Genomic DNA, 19,449 nt, shown 5'->3' with positions numbered 1-19,449 from the left:
CTAGAGTACTTCTTGTCATATGTAGATATAAATAAATTAATGTAGTAAGTACTTTGTCAAGTAAGTGGGCATTTTCTTTTCAGTCCAGGTTGTAGAGAATAAGTACTAGATTTTAGACTAGTTCTATGTAAGCATTAAGGTTAGTTTAATTTAGCAAAATCTTGAGATTTGAGATTAATTTCTATTTGGCAGCAAATTAAAGGTTAAGAAAGGAGTTTCTTGGTGCTGGAGAAATGGCTCAGTGGTTAAGTGTTGCATGCTGCTCTTGTAAAGGACCTAGTTCAATTTCCAGCACTATATTGGGCAGGCCACAACTCGTGGCTTATTTACATGCACATACCCAGTCATAGACATAAGCACATTAAAATCTTATTTGTTTATTTATCAAGACAGGATTTCTCTGTGTACCTAGCCATCCTGGAACTTACTTTGTAGACCAGGCTGAGTGCTGGGATTAAAGGCATGTGCCACCACCACCTGGCCACATTAAAATCTTAAACCTAAAATAAAAATAGAGTAGAGAGGTGTTATGATCATGGGTTTAGAGTTTTAAATTTGATACATTTTTATGTTTATTTTCTATTTAATCTCAGTTGTGATTTTTTTTTTTTAGGGTTGGGTGTGTATGGAAGGGTGGTCTCTATTTTGTCCTGGCTGCCCTGAAATAAAGTAGACCAGGCTGGCCTCAAGCTCACAGATAGCTCCTGTCTCTTCAGCTAATCCTGTGCTGGGTTTAAAGGCTTCTATCACCGCTAGAGTTTGGGCTGGAGAGATGGGTCAGTAGCTAAAAACACTTGCTCCACCCAGATGTCATCTCACAAATGCTTGTAACTCCAGTTCCAGGAAATCTGGTGTCCTTTTCTAGCCTCTACTGGCACTAGGCATACACATACATACATGTACATTCATACTTACATGCAGCGAGATACAAGCAGTTACATGTATGTGTAACACTCATACATGGAAAATAAAGAATAAGGATAGTTTTTAAAATGTTAACATTAGCATAATTTTAATTCTTTGTTTTTAATTTTTTGATAATTCATTAGCCTTTTGTTGTTTTTTTTTAATAGTTGCTGGTTTATTATTAGTCCTATTTCCATGAATGGCCAAGACCTGGGGAAAAAATAACAGGCCCACTGGTGCAGGAAGGGTACATTTCCACAACATTCTATTTACACATAGAACTAAACAGATAAGCATAGAAGTTAATCTTCTGTTAACTTTATTTTAAAATATATTTGTTTATTAAGGTGTGTATGTGTGTGTATGTATGCACCTGTGTGTGCAGGGGCCAGATGATAACTTTTGAGAGTCAGTTCTCTTTTCAACATCATGTAGATCCCAGGGATTAGACTCAGGTTGTCAGGCTTGATGGCAAGTACCTTAATATGCTGAGCCCCATCTCTCTAGCCCTTCTTTATTTTAAAGAAAGAAGCTGAGAAGTTGTTTTTCTAAACAGACTCAAATTTTAATAGGTTAGTATAGTCAACATTTCAAAGGAATGGAACTATAAAATTCCTTTTGAGTATATCATGTATAGTAACTTGAACAATGACAAGGAATCTGAAATGTTGAACTCATACAGCAGATAGAATGTTAATTAGGGAAAATGGTTTGCAGTGAGCTCAGTCTGTAATAATTGTTTCCTAATACTCTATATAAATGCAGTATATTTAACCATGATTTTGTTTCTTTTTTACATTTTGCTTTGTTTGCTAGTTCTCAATAATTTGCCCCAAGTTTTAGCATTTAGCTTGTTGCATATGAGTAACAAAGACTTTAAAACACAAATAAAATGATGGGCATGGTGGCACATGCCTTTAATCCTAGCCCTAGGGAGGCAGAAGCAGGTGAATCTCCATGAGTTCTGGGCCTACCTATAGAGATCCCATCTCAAAACAAGCAAGCAAAAAGCAAAAACAAAAAACAAAAACAAAAATAAAAAAAAAACAAGCATAGTAGAATGGAAGGAGTAGAAATTGCATTGTTACTTTTCCAAAACCTTAGTTATAGCTGAGGAAAGGAATGATTACTATAAGGCCAGTCACATCCTATAAAATCAAGGCTGGATAAGGCAACCCAGTAAGAGAAAAAGGGTCCAAAGTAGGCAAAAGAGTCAGCAACACCCCCCTCCACCCACTCCCACTGTTAGGAATCTCACAAGAATGCCAGGCTGCTCTGCTCTAACGTATTACAGAGGAGCTACGTCAGACCTCTAAAAGCTCCCTGATCTCTGCAAACCTCCATGAGTACCAGTCAATTGATTCTGTAGGCTATGCTGTTGTGTCACTGAACCCTCTTCTGTGGGACTATGTCTGCTCCCATCAGTTGCAGGATGAAGTCTCTATGATCTCTTTAATGAGGTTTCTGTTAGACTTTAGTCCCAGAACATCCTACAAGTAGGTCAAAGGTTTTATGGATGGTTGGATGTTTCAAAACTTTTAAGAGTGCTAGGGAGATCACTCAGTGGTTCAAGTACATGTTGCTGAGCAAGCCAGAGGACCCAGTTTGGGTCCTTAGAAATTATGTAAATGCCAGGTAAGTATGGTAGCCTGTAGGTCATTTCAGATTTAAGACACTAACTGGAAACAAGATCTTATGAGCAAGCTAGATAGATAGACAAGCCTGAATTGGCAAGCTCTGGCTTCCTTTGAGTACCTCAGTGAATAAGGTAGAAGATAGATTGAGGTGTCTGCTTCAGGCCTCTGTACCTATACCCACACAGATGCAAAATACATGCCCTCACAAGCACACTAAACACATGAGAAGGAAAAAAATGTTTGGAGATTTGCCAGTTTAGGAGCTAGTTTAATTTAGGATAGCCAGAACCATCATCATAATACTTAATAATTTGTGCTTATTATTTTTGTCTACTAGTTAACACTGTCTAGATTAACTATAGTATTTGTCAAATAGAATAATAGAAACTGGATTTACTTATTATTTGATTGGTCTACTATGAATGTGTTTGTACATTTTTATGTATTCTTTGTTATTTGCTCAGCATAATAAAATGCTCTTTTAAAACAAGTATTTTCAAAGTTCACTAGTCAACTCTAAGCTCAAACGTCCTTATTGTACAAGGAGCCACAGTGGAGAGATAGCATTATTGTAAGTGCCAGTTCTTATTTACCAAACCAGTATCTTGACATGGACAGTGGGAATGAACACCAGGGTGGGTTGGAGGGGTCTCAGCCAGACTGAGGCTGGGACAAGTTTATTCTAAGCAATCAAACTTTTTTTTGGTGTGGGGGGTTCAAGACAGGGTTTGTTTGTGGCTTTGGAAGCCTGGAACTAGCTCTTGTTGACCACATTGGTCTCGAACTCACAGAGATCTGCCTGCCTCTGCCTGCCGAGTGCTGGGATTAAAGGCATGCACCATCACCTCCCAGCATAATCAGATTTTTTATACACATATCAAAATAGAATACAGTGGTGGTTGCCATGATATAATGGTGGTTGTAAGCTAGACAGGATATACAAGATTAATGTCTTAAGATTAATGTTCTGCCAAACTGATACATGCTTCTCTGACTTCTAAGGAACAGAGAGAAACATAGGTAGCCTGAATCCTGAGGGAATGCCTAGTTTCTCAGGAACAGATAGGACAAGGTGTCTGAGGAGTCATGGCCTGTGACACATTCCTCTCAAGGCAGCTAGATCAGGTCATCTTCACGATTCCCTGAACATTACATTTGGCTTTAGTACCAAAACCAACTTTTTAAAGTCTGTTTATTTTTGAATTATGTTTTCTCATTTTGTGTGGGGTTCCCCCTACACATTGTTCCATTTTGTTGTTGTTGTTGTTGTATTTTTTTTTGCATTCATGAGAAAGATGTTAAAGCCTCTTGAGTTTGAGTTTGAGCATGTGACTATTAGCTTTCTAATGTGGAAGAGCAAGTCTATATCTGTAATGGTCTGCTATGGTGGTTAATGGAGACAATTTTCCCCTAGGGATTTCTACATGTTAGATGCAATTCTTTCATCTTAGTGATTAAATATATTTGTGTATAAAATTAATATAACTACTACTTTTCACTTTGCATCTTTCAACTAATCACAATACTAATTTATTTACTTTCTTCATTTTGCTCTAATTCACTTGGACTGCACAGATCCTTTCTCTGCTACTCTAGATGCTGTTGATGATGCCATTCCAAGCTTAAATCCTTTCCTCACAAAAAGTAGTGGTGATGTTCACCTTCCCATTTCTTCAGATGTATCCACTTTTACTACTAGGACACCTACTCATGAAATGTTTGTTGGTAAAGTACCATTTAACCTTTTCTTCCCAATTAATGTTTATACTAAGTATTTTTTTACTTATGTGCTAATTACTTTTATAGTGCTACAATAATTACTTTGGATTTTAACATCAAATTTTAAAGTAAGCTGGAATAATAATGTAGTAAGGTTCTTAAATTGATTGCTTAAAAACTCCTGTTTGTATGTAATGTAGAATTCCAGAAGCATATTACTTTGTTTCTGAATTTTCTGTGTTTTGAGTGTAGTATAACACTCCAGCTATCTAGTATATTGTGTAATATCCTGTTTATTAGTTCAGAGAATTGATTTAAAAGTAACATCTAAATTTACATGTTTATGTGTGCTTATATTTTTTTGACCTTTGTGCACTGGAAGGAAAACCATTGTCATTTTTATCATTAAAACTATTGCATATTATAGTTTCATGTTGCCTTAAGTCATATATTTCCTTAGTCCCTTTTGTCTCATTGCTTATCTGAAGATAAAGTGAAAAGTATGTATTCCATTTTAACTAAAAAATTAGAAAAGTGTCCTTGCAGTATGAAAAAAATAAAAAATGTTCAGTTCATGTTTTATATAGAAAATAATGTTTTAGTTTTGGTTTTTTGGGGTTTGGGGAGTGGATTTCGAGCAGGATTTGTCTGTAGTTTTGGAGCCTGTCCTGAAACTTGCCTTGTAGACCAGGCTGGCCTGGAACTCACAGAGATCCACCTGCCTCTGCCTCCCAAGTGCTGGGACTAAAGGTGTGCACCATCACCACCCGGCAAAAATAAGTTTTAAAGTATATACTAAACTTGGAAAAAAAAAAGCTAGAATCTATGTCTCAACCTGCTTCTTTAAATGTAAAGTTAGTTATTTGAAGATAGAATTGACTGAAAAGCCAATGACTTAATACTTCTTTTCCTAATGAGGCAGTTGGAAGGTTTTTGTGTTTATTAAATTGATATAATGTTTTCTATTAGTCTTTTTAATAGGGTAATCAGAGCCTTGTGTTCTTTCAAAAATTTTATTTTAGTAAGTTTAAAATTGAATAACCATATGTCTTGGATTTCTCTGACTTTTTGTTGTAATTCCTTTAGTTTCTCTATCTCCATTCCTTCCTTTTCTCTTTCATCTTGATTCCTTTGTTCTTGTGCCTTGTCAGGATTTTCTTGGCACACAGATTTACCCTAATACTATTTTTACACGTTATGAGCCTTCTGTTGTTGTTTGCTTACTTCATTGATTTCTTTGTACAGATGTTTCTTTTTTCTCTGTAAAGTAAGTTCTTACCCCCCCAAACCCCCCCCCCCCCCACACACACAAACATGGTTTTACTGTATAGCCCTGGCTGTCCTGGAAAACTCAATATATCGACCAGGCTGTCTTCTGAATCAAAGAAATCCGCCTGCCTCTACCTCCCAAGTACTAGGATTAAAGCGTATCCTACCATCACCTAGCTGAAAATTTTCATAAACTTGTTAAAATAGATAGAACTACTTCCCTTTCCATCCCCCAATAACTGACCAATAACCTAGCCCTTACTTGCTTTTGAAGATATACTCCTCCCCGTCTTTTTTTTCTTAAACACAATATGATATTATAAATAGATACCTATTTTGCTCTTTAATCTATACTCATGACTTGAACATCTTCATGGGAGTATATTGCCTTTACAATTACTAGCTTGTGGAACTTGAGGCCCTTTGTGTATTCATTGAATTCATTGATTCTTTCCAGCTGTGTGTGGTTTTTTGTTGTTGTTGTTTAATTCATGTGTATGTTATGTATGTGTATGTATGTATGTGTGTGCCGTGTATGTATGAGTCCCCTTTGGAAGCCAAAGACAGCATTGGATATCCTGGAGCTGGAGTTAAAGGTGGTAGTGAGCCACTTTATATGGGTGCTGGGAACTCTGGTCCTCTGGAAGAACTGCAAATACTCAATTTCTCCAGCCCTGCAAATGTGTTCTTAGCTAGTGCACTACAATAAAAAAAGTCCAGCTACTGATCAAGACCCCCTGAATCTGGGTGTCAGTGAAGAGGCCTAGGGAATCTATTGAGCCTTGGGCAGCAGATCAGTACCCATCCCAAGTATACACACGGACTTTGGACTCCCATAGAACAATGTGAGGTGCACTCTCACCCTGAACTCTTGGGGAAGGGTCTAGGCCCTGCCCTATATGAAATGACAGACTATGGACACCCCCATGGAGGGCCTCACCCTCCCTGGGGGAATGAGGGGATAACGGGGGGGGGGGGATGGCATGGGAGGAGGGGAGGGAAAAGGAGAGGGACCTGGAACTGACTTGTGAAGCAACCTTGTTTCTTATCTAAATTTAAAAAAAAAGAATAAAAAAATCATTATTGATTAAAAAAAAAAAGAAAACACATAACTGCACTTAGAGAAAAAAAAAAGTCCAGCTAATTGTGTGTGTTTATGCATAGTGCTTGATTTCTTTCATTTAATTTGTCATTAAAAGTATGCATACAACCCAGGACTGGTTGGCTCATGCCTTTAATCCCTTTAAAGCTTTAATGAGTGTATGTGGGTGTGGACATATATCTGTGTGTGAGTATCACAGTTTGAATGTAGAGGTCCGAAGACAACTTGTTGCGGTTGGTTTTCTCCTTCCACCATGGGAGTCCTGGGTATTGAACTAAGGTCATTAGTCTTGTGGCCTTTGCCTACTGTGCCGTGTTGCTGTCCTGTTTTTAAAGATGCTTGGGCCAGGAGGCAGTAACACTCAACTTCAATCCCAACATTTGGGAGGCAGAAGCAGGCCTAATTTTATGAGTTTGAGGACAGCCAGGGCTACACAGAATAAACCTGTCTTCAAAACAGAAAGAAAAAAAGGGGGGGGGTGACACCAACTGTAGAGATGACTCATTAGTTAAGAGCACTGACTGCTCTTTCAGAGGGCCCAGGTTCAATTCCATCACCCAAATGGCAACTCATACCTGTCTGACTCCAAGATCTGACACTCTCACACAGACAAAACAGCAATGCACATAAAATAAAAGTAAAGTAATTTAAAAAAGAAAGATATGTTTGAGGTATTTTTCTGCCCCCAATGTTTGCTGTTTTGTGCTTCAAGTTCATTTATTATGTCCTTTTGAGATTAGCCAGAGATACCTGTCTCTGAGTTGGTGCTGACCAGTGCTGGCTTTCACTGGGTCTGTAAAAGCCAAGAGTGGTCATGACAAGATGAGTATTTCAGACAGCTTGTTCATTTGCTCCGCTCCCCCCCCCCTTTTCCTCCAAAATGTACCTTTGGAAATAGTGCTGTTAGTTGGGTTTGTTGTTGTTTGCTTATTGTTTGTTGAGGTAGAGTTTCACTATGTGACCCAGATTGGCCTTGACTGCCTCCTGCTTTTACTGTCTTAAGGTTTTGTTGTTCCTTTTGTTATGTATCTATGTGTGTGGGGTTGTGTGTATGCCGAGACATGGTGTGGTAGTTAAAAGACAGCTCTGTGTAGTTGGTTCTCCTTCATTCTAGAGAGTTCTGGTGATTGATGTCAGGTTGTGAGACTTGCATGGCTCAACATTGAGGTTTTATATTTCTGTTTTAAGGAGCTCTAAAAATTTTAAACTTGTAATCCTGATAAATGAGAAAGTAACAGAAGATCATTAAGCTGATGATATTTGTTGAAATAGTAAGGAAAAACTTTACCTTGAAGGCTGTGTGTGTGTGTGTGTGTGTGTGTGTGTACGTACATGTGTGTATGTGTGTGTACATAATACAGACTGAAATACATTGTTTGCTTCCCTAGGAGATATTACAGATTACTTGAAATTGCATTTTTTTGGTCTATATAGGGATTTTTTTTAATTGAGGTACAAGTAAAATTTTTGAATTACATTTTTCTTTTTAATCTTTCTTGTAGCTAATAATTTTGCAACTTCACAGTTAGCCTAGGGACTTCAGGAGATGGCTCTCCTATAATAGGAAATAATAAAGTTGTTCCCAGATTGCTGTAAAAGAATAGAAAGCAGGGAAAATACAGCAAGAGAAAATGGGAATTAGATGTTAATGGCCCAGCTGTCCGTTGTTGTTAGATATATGTCCAAAAGGTTAGTGGTCCTTTAGCCAAGGTTATTCTTAGAGTCCATGAAGTAGTATTATACATCTTACAGTGTGGTAGTAGCATGAAATATGGAAGCAAGCATGATAATGTTTTGCTTTTAAGAAGCTATGATAAGAACCATGGAATGTTAAAGCTTTGTATATGTTTAAGTGTCACTAAACCAAAGGGTTTAGAATTCTAAGATCCTTTTAAAAAACTGGTTAGGAAATAAATATAAATACTAAATGATTTTGTACTTTGATAGTATTTGTTTCTTGTTTTTGAAGTAAACTTAATTTAAGAATTAGAATAAGATCAAACTTTAAACATTCTCAAAAACTGTGTCCTCAATATTCATATTATAACCCCAAATGCAGTATCACTAATATGTGTACCACTTTCTAAGTGACAGTGACAAAAATCACTACCAGGGCTGTAGAGGGAGCTGAGGGGTTAACAACCCTGGCTGCTTTTCCACAGGGTTCAATTCCAAGGACCACATGGCAGCTCACAGTTGTCTGTACTTCCAGTTCCAGGGAGATCTGAAGCCCTGGCATGTCAACTAACACTCTCTCTCCCTCTCCCTCTCCCTCTCCCTCTCCCTCTCCCTCTCCCTCTCCCTCTCTCCCTCTCCCTCTCCTCTCTCTCTCTCTCTCTCTCTCTCTCTCTCTCTCTCTCTCTCTCTCTCTCTCTCTCTCTCTCTCTCTCTCTCTCTCTGGCATGTCAACTAACACTCTCTCTCTCTCTCTCTCTCTCACACACACACACACACAGTAAAGATAATTTAAAAAGCAAAAATCTTTAAAATTTTTAAGTCAGGGATAAATTTAAGGAATAAATATCTTTGTATTTATTTGGGACTTCAAATTAGGTTTTAGTGATGGGATCTCCTCTTAGGAGAAGAAGAACCTGTGTAGAACTTTAGAAATTCCCTTGTTGGTGTTAGATGCTAGCCTTCTAAACTTGGATGCTTTTATGTGTTTCCAGTCTGACTTGATAGAACTTAGGAAGCAAGAGAACTCAGAAGCAAATGACTACGACTCCTGTAAAGAATATATTTACCTAAATATATTTAGTGATTCAAAGCTCAAGTCATGTGATAAATCCAACATTTTTAGATGGTTTTAATTCTTTTTAGTTTCTAGAATTTTACACATTCAACTTTAGGAAAACAACTTGAGAATTAAAATGTTCTGTATGTTAACCCAGTGTTGGCACGCCCCAGAGACTCAAGCTTGGAACTTTGTTAGCACAACACTACTATCTCCATGATAACATAAAAGAAAGTAAGGTTGTCTTGTTTATAGGTTTTTCTGTCAGTCTAGTTTTAGGCTAATTAGCATGTTTGGTCCCATTCTTGCCATTCCTAGAGTTAAAAGTGGTAAGTTCATCGAGGGAGTGAGTGGGAGTTGAAAGAATATCATTTTCTTTAATGTTCTGAAAACAGTTGGGCGCAAACATTTGTGAAGTTGTTACTTTTAGAATCCTGCCAGTTCTCATAGTTATCTTAAACCATGCAACTCCTGGGTCAGTGATATGGCTTAGTGGGTGCTTTCTGCCAAGCACAGTGATCTAACTTTGCATCTCCCACTCACATGGTGGAGGAAAGAAGTAACTCAGAACTTGTCCTCTGACTTCCACACATACATTGTGGCACATGCATGCTCACATACATACATACATACATACATACATACATACATACATACATACAATGATTTTTTATTGTAACTGTTGAGGTAAAGTAGGGATAAAGAAGGTCATGGTTAGAGAGAGAGCAGAACTTGGTGTTTTAGATGACTTTAGGTTTTAAGAAATTACAAATCAGATACAAAATTAAGACAAAAGACAAGCAAGGGTTTCATTTCTGGAATGAAGTAAACACATAATTCATTGTATTTTGGTCATTCTTAGTTTCTTAATGGGTGATTTTAATGGAAATGTAGCTGGTTATGATGGTTCACGCCTATAATCTCAGCACTTGGGAGCTGAGGCAGAAGGATCACTTGGAGTACATTGTGATACTATGTCTCAAAAGTGTGATGTAATGGAGAAAACATTTTGCTTGAAATAGCTTTTTTGTTTAAGGAATTTATTGCTTTCCCCATTCTATTATTATTAATGTATAGTTACTGTATTTAACTGTTAATATAGTTAGTAGAAAATTGAACATTTTTGCATTTTGCTTTTCTTAGGATTCAGTCCTTCTCCAGTTGCACAGCCACATCCTTCAGCTGGCCTTAATGTTGACTTTGAATCTGTGTTTGGAAATAAATCTACGAATGTTACTGTAGATTCTGGCGGTAAGAAAAAAGGTTTTTTGTTTTGTTTTGTTTGTATTGATTCAAAATATGATAGCATTTATAAGTCAGAGTAAATTGAGCTTGTTTCCCAACCACTTGATGGGGAATAGTAATTTTACCTTTTTTTCTTGGTAGCATTTTAGAACTTGGGAAAGCTTGTTGTTGTTGTTGCCCTCACGCCCCACCCCTAACCCCAGCACAGTAAAGTGCTCAACTGTTAGTGACTATGTGTGAAGTGCTGTAGCTTTTCGGTTCTCATAATTTTTATTTGACTGAAATGAACTATGACCATATTGTTCATTGCAGTGTGTAAGGTTATTTTTGAAACTGAAGACATAGTGTATCTTCATCCTGACTTATTTCGATTGTTCAGATATAAGTAGAGTATGTTAAAAAGTTTGTGACTATGGGACTTTTAAAAATCATTTTAGTAGTGATTATTATTAAAGTGTACCTACTAATTTATCTTATAAAACTCTAGAATAAGATTTGTACTTTTTGCTTCTTATTATCTTGAAGTTTATAAAACTCCTATAAAACTTAAATGTTCTAATTTTATTACTGCAGGGAGACAGTCATTGACTGACTAACAGTTAAATTTTAACTTTAAAACATATTGAAGTGTTTTTAATATATATTAGTTATCCATAAAGATAAGAAGCATTGTATGGACTGATAATTTAACTAGTGTATTCTAATAGGCATATAATTCTGTATTTGGGGGTTCTTTTGACTTTTGTTTTTTTTTTGTTTGTTTGTTTTGTTTTGGTTTTTTTTTTTTTTTTTTTTTTTTGGTTTTTACGAGACAGGGTTTCTCTGTATTGTTTTGGAGGCTGTTGGCCCAGCCCGGCCTCGAACTCACAGAGATCCGCCTGCCTCTGCCTCCCAAGTGCTGGGATTAAAGGCGTGCGTCACCACCGCCTGTCTTTGACTTTTCTTTTTTGAATTTAGCGTGTCTAAGAAAGGGGAATTGGAAACTAGTTATTCTCATAGGGTAAATCACCATCCTTGGTGACGTGACTTCCTGTTTTTAAGCTCTAGCATTCCTGGATCAGTGCTGTTCAGTTCCTGAGTGGGTTGATTGGATTTGTTTTTACCTTTTACCCTTTAGTGGAGAACCTTTATAGAGTTTTGTTTTGTTTTTAGGTGAATTTATGTAATTAAGTAGTTTTCTTAGGTACTGTTTAGAGTCTTTTTAATTTGTTGTTTAAAATTAAGAATTTTTTATTTATGGGGGGGTTGCCTGCTTGTCTCTCTATGCATCATATGCATGCAGGCTTACTTGGAGGCCAGAAGAGGGCATTGGATTCCCTTGAATGGAGTTACAGGCCATTGTAAGGCTGGAAATTAAACCTGGATCCTCTGAAAAAGCAGCCAGTGTTCTTAAACACTGAGCCATCTCCCCAGCCCCTGACTTAGTTAGGTTCTTATATCCTAAATATGAGAAGCATGAAAAGTTCTCTAAAATATGCCTAATTGGGCCTATAAGATAGCCCAGTAGTAAAGGTACTTGCTTCTAAACCTTACAGCCTGAGCTCCATCCCCAGGGTGCACATGGTGGGAGGAGAGAACCAACTCCTACACACATGCATGCACACAAGTATGCACAATTAAAAAAAAAACTTTCTAAAAAAGAGTTGGTGCTTGGGAAGCAGAGAGACAAGTTTTTTTTTTTTGTGAGTCTGTTCCACAGAGCGAGTTCCAGTACAGTCAGAGCTGTTACACAGAGAAACCCTGTCTCAGAACACCAAAACAAAAGGGAGGGGGGGAATTGTACACTAGGCATGGTGGCATATGGTTTAAATCCCACCATTTGGAAGGTAGAGATTGATGGATCTCTGTGGAATTTAATGTTAGTCTGATCTACAAAGAAGTTCTGGCCCAGTCATAGCTGCACAGTAAGGACCTGTCTCAAATTTTTTTTTCAATTTTTTGTTTTTTGAAGTTAAAATGTTTTTGTTTTGTTGTTTTAATTATATGTGTGGAGGGGTCAGGTGTGTGGACATGAGTGCAGGTGCCTGTAGAAGCTAGAGACATTGGATCTCCTGGGCTCAAGTTATTGGTGCTTGTGAGTCACCTGATGTTGGTGCTAACAGCTTAGCCATTTCTCAGCTCCAACATAAAAGACATTTTAAAATATTCTTTCTCAACATAAAAGGGACTTTTAGATTGAGTGTTAAGAAAAATTTTGTTGGGATAGAGAGAGATTTACATTCTGTCTCTTTCCCCCTTATAATGTTTTTTATTTATTTTCTTAATCATTCCCTTTAACCTGGATATAATTTTGTCATTAGATTACACAAATTATTTCTGTCCAAGTTGGCTTGAAGATGGCAGATTTCTCCTCTTTCCACGTGAGGGCATTTCCCGTGTTGGGAAACTTGCAGTGAGTAAACAAGGAGAAAAGGGAGAACTCCTTTAGAAAGCTGCAGCTCGCTCATGAAGTTCCTTACGCGTCCCATTTCGTCTGTTTGTAACTTTAAGGCTTTGATGAACTAGGTGGACTTCTCAAACCAACAGTGGCCTCTCAGAACCAGAGTCTTCCTATTGCCAAACTTCCACCTAACAAATTAGTGTCTGATGACTTGGACTCATCATTAGCCAACCTTGTGGGCAGTAAGTAGTCCTTGATTCTTCAGTCATCCTTAAGCCTAAGTTGGTTAGTAAGATGATTCTAGTTTTTAAATACTTTTCTCTTTTCCTAGATCTGGGCATTGGAAATGGAACCACTAAGAAGTAAGTGTCCTGTTTGTATTATTTAAATATCATGTAGAAGCTGATGTGACTTTCACTTCAGAAGTATGTATAGAGATGTCAGTTTGGTACTATTATTGTTCAATGTGTTCATATAGTGAGAAACATTGTATGTTTATGTTTATTTAAAGTGATGTAAGTTGGAGTCAACCAGGTGAAAAGAAGTTAACTGGAGGATCTAACTGGCAGCCAAAGGTTGCACCAACAACTGCCTGGAATGCTGCAACAATGGTGAGTTGGTGAAGCTTCTGATATTAATACATGGATATCTTAACTAACTGTGTAACAAAAACTAACATGATGGACATAAATGGTGAGGTTATTTCTGAGTTTTCTTAAGTACTTCATTTTTTTTCTTAAAAGCTGGTTGGCCATCTTTTGTCAGTCACATTTTAATACCTAACATGTATTTGAGGATTATTCCAGGTTATACATCATTTTAATAAGTAATTATTATTATTATTTCCTCTTATGTTATATACAGACATACATGCACAGTTCCTATAAAGTACAGCAGCGTTACAGAGTTCTTGAGTAATTAGATGCATTCTTAGCATGTGGCCTAGAAGCTAGACAGGATACACTGTATTGTCACTCTCAAATTTATTGTTTTTTGTCTAAAATGTAAAGTCCTTATATCCTTTAGACCTTATCATGGGTAAGCACATTATTTTTTTTGGATTTTGTTAGTATTATGTAGTTTATGGAGTTGATTCTCATTATTTGTGACCATTTAATATTTGATTGAAGTCACTCTGATCATTGAATTAGTGAACACTGAAACACTTTCACACCCTAAAAAGCCTCATTCTAAGCCAGACATACTGTAACATGACCTATAGTCCCAACACTTGGAAGCAGAACATCTAATTTATTCTATCTTACTGGGGGAATGAATTGTTGTGTGATTTTTTTATGCCTCTGTACATGTACACGAATAACTTATAAAGTACTATGAATATTGAATTTGGGGATTATGAAGTTTACTAACAGCAAGCAGATGAATTGATTAGCAATGTTTGCTAGTTAAGTAGCACCTAGTACTAAAGAGGTTCTATAGATGTTTTTAATTACTGTAAGACATTGTAGGCCCAGAATAACTTGTGGCTGTTTTCCTTTCTTTGGCTTGTTTTATCTTAATCTACCAAGTGTCCTCTCTCTTAGCCAGGGAAATACATACCCTTTCTGCTGGAACACTTTGAGATGTGGTTTTCTATCAGTGGGATGATAGCAGGTTTTGATTACTTAGATGCTATATACTATAGCCTCGTTAATTGCTGTTAGAAAGTTACATTGTACTTAATAAAGCAGCTTTCTTGTCATTAAGTTCCTTACAGGACATTGCCCTGTTTAACTTGGGTTGCTTATCTGTTACAATTGTGGGCTGAGGTTAAATCTGTGTATTGATAAAAGTTTTGACTATTTAAGAGTTAATAGCTTAGACTTTATAATATGAAAATATTCAAATTTAATTCCTTTTATTTTGTTTGCTTGTTGTGTTTTGAGGAGGCAGGGGTGAGTGTGTGCAAAGTTTTGTTATATAGCTCAAATTGGCTCTGAATTTACTAAATGGTTCAAACCAGCTTTAAGTGCTCATCCTTCTCCCATGACTTTCCTAGTGCTGGGATTATGGGTGTCTAATAGTTTAAGGTTTACATATAAACACAAGCATATACACATGATTTATAGTAAGCATATCCTAAGAGTATAGTGTTTCTCAGAGTGCACATATCACTTTGAAGTACAGTGTTATCTGTGCTTCCTTTTTAAATCCCCAAATGAAAAACACTTGAAAAGCTGATTTAAATGGAAACCTGATACTGAATCCATTATAACATGCCTCAGTGACTAGAACTGGTGGGAGTGTTAGGTTAGTGGGCTTCATGGCTACAGATGGGATTATGCATTAATATTAAAGCACAGTGGGTGTTTGCTTGTTTAATGTTAAGTCAGTGTTAATGTGAAATACTGAAAGCCTTGGATAGAATTTGCCTTAATACTGACTAACTGGAATGTAGTAAACACCTAACCATCTAGCATTTGTATGTAAGTTGAGAACAGTGTGTTGTATATGGTAGTGTGTATCATCTCTTAAGATATTTGTTTAAAATATTTGTGTGTATTTTAGTTTATTTTTTTGATGCCTAATGTGTGAGGCCTGTGATGTGATTCACTAAGAATAAACTGCTGCTTATGGTGTTTCTGTACATTTCTAACCTTTTAATTAATTCTTTAAACACTGTCAAGGTTTTAAATTTTTAACATTTAAGATAAATTCATTTATTTTATTAAAATATTTGTTTTACAACAAACTCTTCATTGGCGATCCCCACCTTGGTGGTAAACATATGATAGCACCCTAGTTGAGGATGCACTTGAATTTTCCTTACTGACATCACTGGTATATTTTATATTTTAATGACATTTGTAATTAGTAAACCATTGTGTCTAGAGGGAGTTAGCTAAAAGTCTGTTTCCTTTGTCAACCTTGATAGTGTTTGGTAATAGATGTTCTTTCATTAGATATATAAATACCCGGAATTTTAGGTAGTAAATGTACATGTAAACTAAAATGCTCTCTGTGTATTTTGTTGTGTAAGTACTTGCTCTAATCCAGTGTTATTGCATTATGTAATTGTTCTCCCTGGGAAAAACAGAATGGCATGCATTTTCCACAATACGTAAGTGACCAAAAACTAGCCCTTCTTTTTCTTCTTCTTTTTTTTTTTTTTGGCAATAAATTGGCATGCTATTAACCACCGCTGCAGCAGAATCTCATAACCTTCCAGCTAGTCCTTGTTTTCACATCAGATTTTCAGTGTGCCAGAAATTCTTCCTAGCATCTACTGATTTTCATGGGTGTGTTGCAGAATTGATTCTGATGGTGGCATGGGAAATACCAATTTTTCTTTCTTGCTTAATATTCCGCCATTTGCTGCCAGATGGCTGGGTGTCTGTGTGTGTATCTGTGCTGCCACCATGCACTTGATGACTTTTGAATGAAGGGAAATGTTGATTGTGGTAATGTTTGAAATAACAATTGCATGTAATCTTACAGGCTTCTGCTGTACTTGGCAGTTTGTCTTACTGCTCTTACAGATCTTGGTTTTGAAGTAGGGAGAGACCAATACGCCCTACATGCTCACCTAAATACTAAACTTCACTTATTAGTGTTATTTTTTTAAAGTTATGCTTCATTTAACTTCATGCGTATGTTCAAATTGCTGTATAATTTCATGTTTTCAAACATATTTTAACCGTGTTATTGGTCTTTCGCCTGTATTCAGTTTTAGTCTTTTCTGCGAGAGATACTCAGGGAATATTGTTAAGACAGCAGCCATATCTAAAACAATTTGTTTCTAGATTGTATGTTTACAAGTCATCAGTTAAAGAAGTAGAACAAGAAGACCTCATTAAAATATAAGCTTAGAACTTGATTGTTCTTTTTAAGAAATTGATACTTTTAGAACAAATTAGGAAGCTAACATACAACTACTTACTTGAAAGTTGTGATCATAAGAATAGTTACTCGGAGGCACTTTGAGATCTTATAGTGCTGTGACAGCCATGCACAAGGTCCTTAGAAATTAATTTTTGAACATCAAGGTTACTAATTGATATGGAATCTTTGTTTTTCCTTCCAGTACTAAAGAAATATACTGAGAAACAGTCCATATTATCTTTTTCTTGATAAACATTTTGTTGTTATTGTTTATTTGGTTTTTGAGATAGGGTATGTAGCCCTGGCTGTCCTGGAATGCAAACATTTTTATGAGAATGATAGGCTTTCAATTTTGGAATTGTGGATGTTTTTAAATACCTGGAGACCTTGTCATTTGTTTGCTTATCTTGGTGGAGCTGGGGAAAGAATCCAGGCTCTCAAGCAGAGCAGGCAAGTGCTTTGCAGAAAGGTTTTGTAAACTGAAGGATGTTGTAACTTAGGCTACTGGTGAGTCTAAGTTTAAATGTTGTTTTTTTTTTCTAACAAGCCACTTTTTTTTTATAATTTTGAGATTTTATTTCTCAATGAGTATTACTTAATCATAGCTGTCTTAGCAATTTGTTTTGAATAAAAATCTGACAATCCTTTAAACTTGTGACATACAGGAATTAACATTTCCTTGCCTACTTTTTCTTTTGCCATATCAGGCACCCCCTGTAATGGCCTATCCTGCTACTACACCAACAGGCATGATAGGATATGGAATTGTAAGTATGTTTCTAAATATAGTTTTTGGGAAATAGAGTAATTTATTCCTAACATGGTTTATTATAACCTTAGATTTTTGTTTAAGTGCTTTGTAGAAACTATAAACCACGAATCTAACCATTGATTCCATAAGTAGTTTTTAGAATAGTCGTTGTAAATGGGTATGTTGATTAGTGTGCCCAGTATTAACCACTCATTTTTCTTTCCCCTTATAACTTAGCTATACATGTTGTTTTTCATTATAAACTCACTTAAATATTAGTGTTAACTCTAAGATATTTTGATATGATTACTCAGATGATATCACCTTAGTACTGTAGAATTATAGAAGGGTAAATGTAGTGTGGCGTAGGCGAGGATGATTTTCCTCTGATAATGATTGTTGGGGTTCAAAACCAGTCTTTGAACCATTCACTGTCCTCACAATCTATATTCTGTTATCCTTAGTGACATGAGACTAACCTCTGGCCTCTTCGTGTGTACTTGTACTTATATGTAACATGAACATGCATGCACACACATATATGTGCACACACACAAAATCAGCCATCATTTATGATCACTTGCATAGTGGCCTAAAACTTGATTTCATATACAAAGGCAATTGGCTTGCTTTGAAATATGTTAACATTTAGATATAGAACCTACAGTTTTCTCTGTATGTAGACCTAGAAAAATCTGGATACTAGAAGCTTTTTTCCTCCACCATCACCTCCTTCCCCCTTCTTCTTCCTCTTTTTTCTTTCTGGTCAGAATATTTCTTTATTACATTACAATAAAATTTAAGTTTGGCAAATTCATTGGATAGAAAAGAGTAGGCTTTATTTGGTACTTTGTATGAAAGTGGTACTAGGAAATTTGTAGATACCAGTCTTACTTGCATGCAGAATTATTTGTCCTTTTAATTAGAACAGAAGTACCATTCTCCTTTAATTCCTGCTAGCCTTTTTGTTTGCTTCCTCCACAGTAATGAATATGTGAGCCAACATTTCTTAACTTAATTATTCTATTTTTTAGCCTCCTCAGATGGGAAATGTGCCTGTAATGACACAACCAACCTTAATATACAGCCAGCCTGTCATGAGACCACCAAACCCATTTGGCCCTGTATCAGGAGCTCAGGTATTATTGATGTGCATAACTGTTGTCATGTACTGATTTGGAAGGGCTCTGTAACACTAACAGTTCCTCTCGTACAACTCAAGAAAGAAGTTAATCAAACTTTCCCTTTTGTCATGGATATTATTTATATTTTCCTGATGCAAGAACCTTTCAGAATATTGACTAATTGCAGAAAAGCAACAGGTAGATTACAGGTGGGAACTTCTTATAACTTCATGCTTGTGATTGCTCCAAAGCGGAGCAACCTCTTTCTTACATTTGGACCCTCAGACCATTGCCTCAGTGCATCAGCCTATAGCTGATGGCTTGGGGTTTGCTGTAAGTGTTGCTCTTGGGATATTTGCAGACTTTTTGTCACTGAGAATTATACTAAATAAACAAATCCAGATAAGTAGATAAGAACCATTGGAAAGGCTCTGCTGTCTTAGATTCTTTAAAGGAGAGACTTTGTAAATGCTTCTGACAGTTACTTTAAATGTCTTCTTGATTTTGGGAGAGCCACATTAGAGCAGTCTGGATTTTGTTTATTGTAATGCTATAAGTGCCTTATAAAGTGAAGGGTAGCTTATCCTATGTTGCTCTGCTTAATACATAAAATTGTTAATGTAGTCCTTAATTTCCTAAATTGTTTCCAGTGTCAAAAAGTTGGTAGATTATCATTTTGAAGCTTATTTGAAAACAGAATATTTGACAGTTAGCTTGTAATCCTTTTCTAATGCACATACTTTGTAAGCTTATTAGGACA

General features: G+C 36.4%; 1 protein-coding gene across 13 annotated transcripts in view; it reads left to right on the top strand.

The window, feature by feature from the left end:
• The window catches only part of Picalm (phosphatidylinositol binding clathrin assembly protein), an 83,065-nt gene that overhangs the window by 54,576 nt on the left and 9,040 nt on the right, over positions 1-19,449 (top strand). For 3 of the 13 annotated variants that reach the window (XR_005869744.1, XM_040728703.1, XM_040728665.1), the window contains exons 13-20: positions 4,119-4,268; positions 10,511-10,618; positions 13,103-13,234; positions 13,324-13,354; positions 13,504-13,603; positions 16,030-16,053; positions 17,522-17,581; positions 18,600-18,704. Coding sequence is in view for 12 of the 13 variants with exons in the window: in XM_040728703.1 (XP_040584637.1) it covers positions 4,119-4,268; positions 10,511-10,618; positions 13,103-13,234; positions 13,324-13,354; positions 13,504-13,603; positions 16,030-16,053; positions 17,522-17,581; positions 18,600-18,704 (710 nt within the window). In the remaining variant the exon portion in view is untranslated. The remainder of the gene's footprint in view (positions 1-4,118; positions 4,269-10,510; positions 10,619-13,102; positions 13,235-13,323; positions 13,355-13,503; positions 13,604-16,029; positions 16,054-17,521; positions 17,582-18,599; positions 18,705-19,449) is intronic. The other 10 variants (XM_040728671.1, XM_040728668.1, XM_040728714.1 and 7 more) reach the window with 10 other exon arrangements.

This window comes from Mesocricetus auratus, unplaced genomic scaffold (genome assembly GCF_017639785.1).
Source record: "Mesocricetus auratus isolate SY011 unplaced genomic scaffold, BCM_Maur_2.0 Super-Scaffold_4256, whole genome shotgun sequence".
Lineage (NCBI taxonomy): Eukaryota > Metazoa > Chordata > Mammalia > Rodentia > Cricetidae > Mesocricetus > Mesocricetus auratus.
Note: the sequence above shows the minus strand (reverse complement) of the source record. Positions and strands in the feature narration are given on the sequence as shown.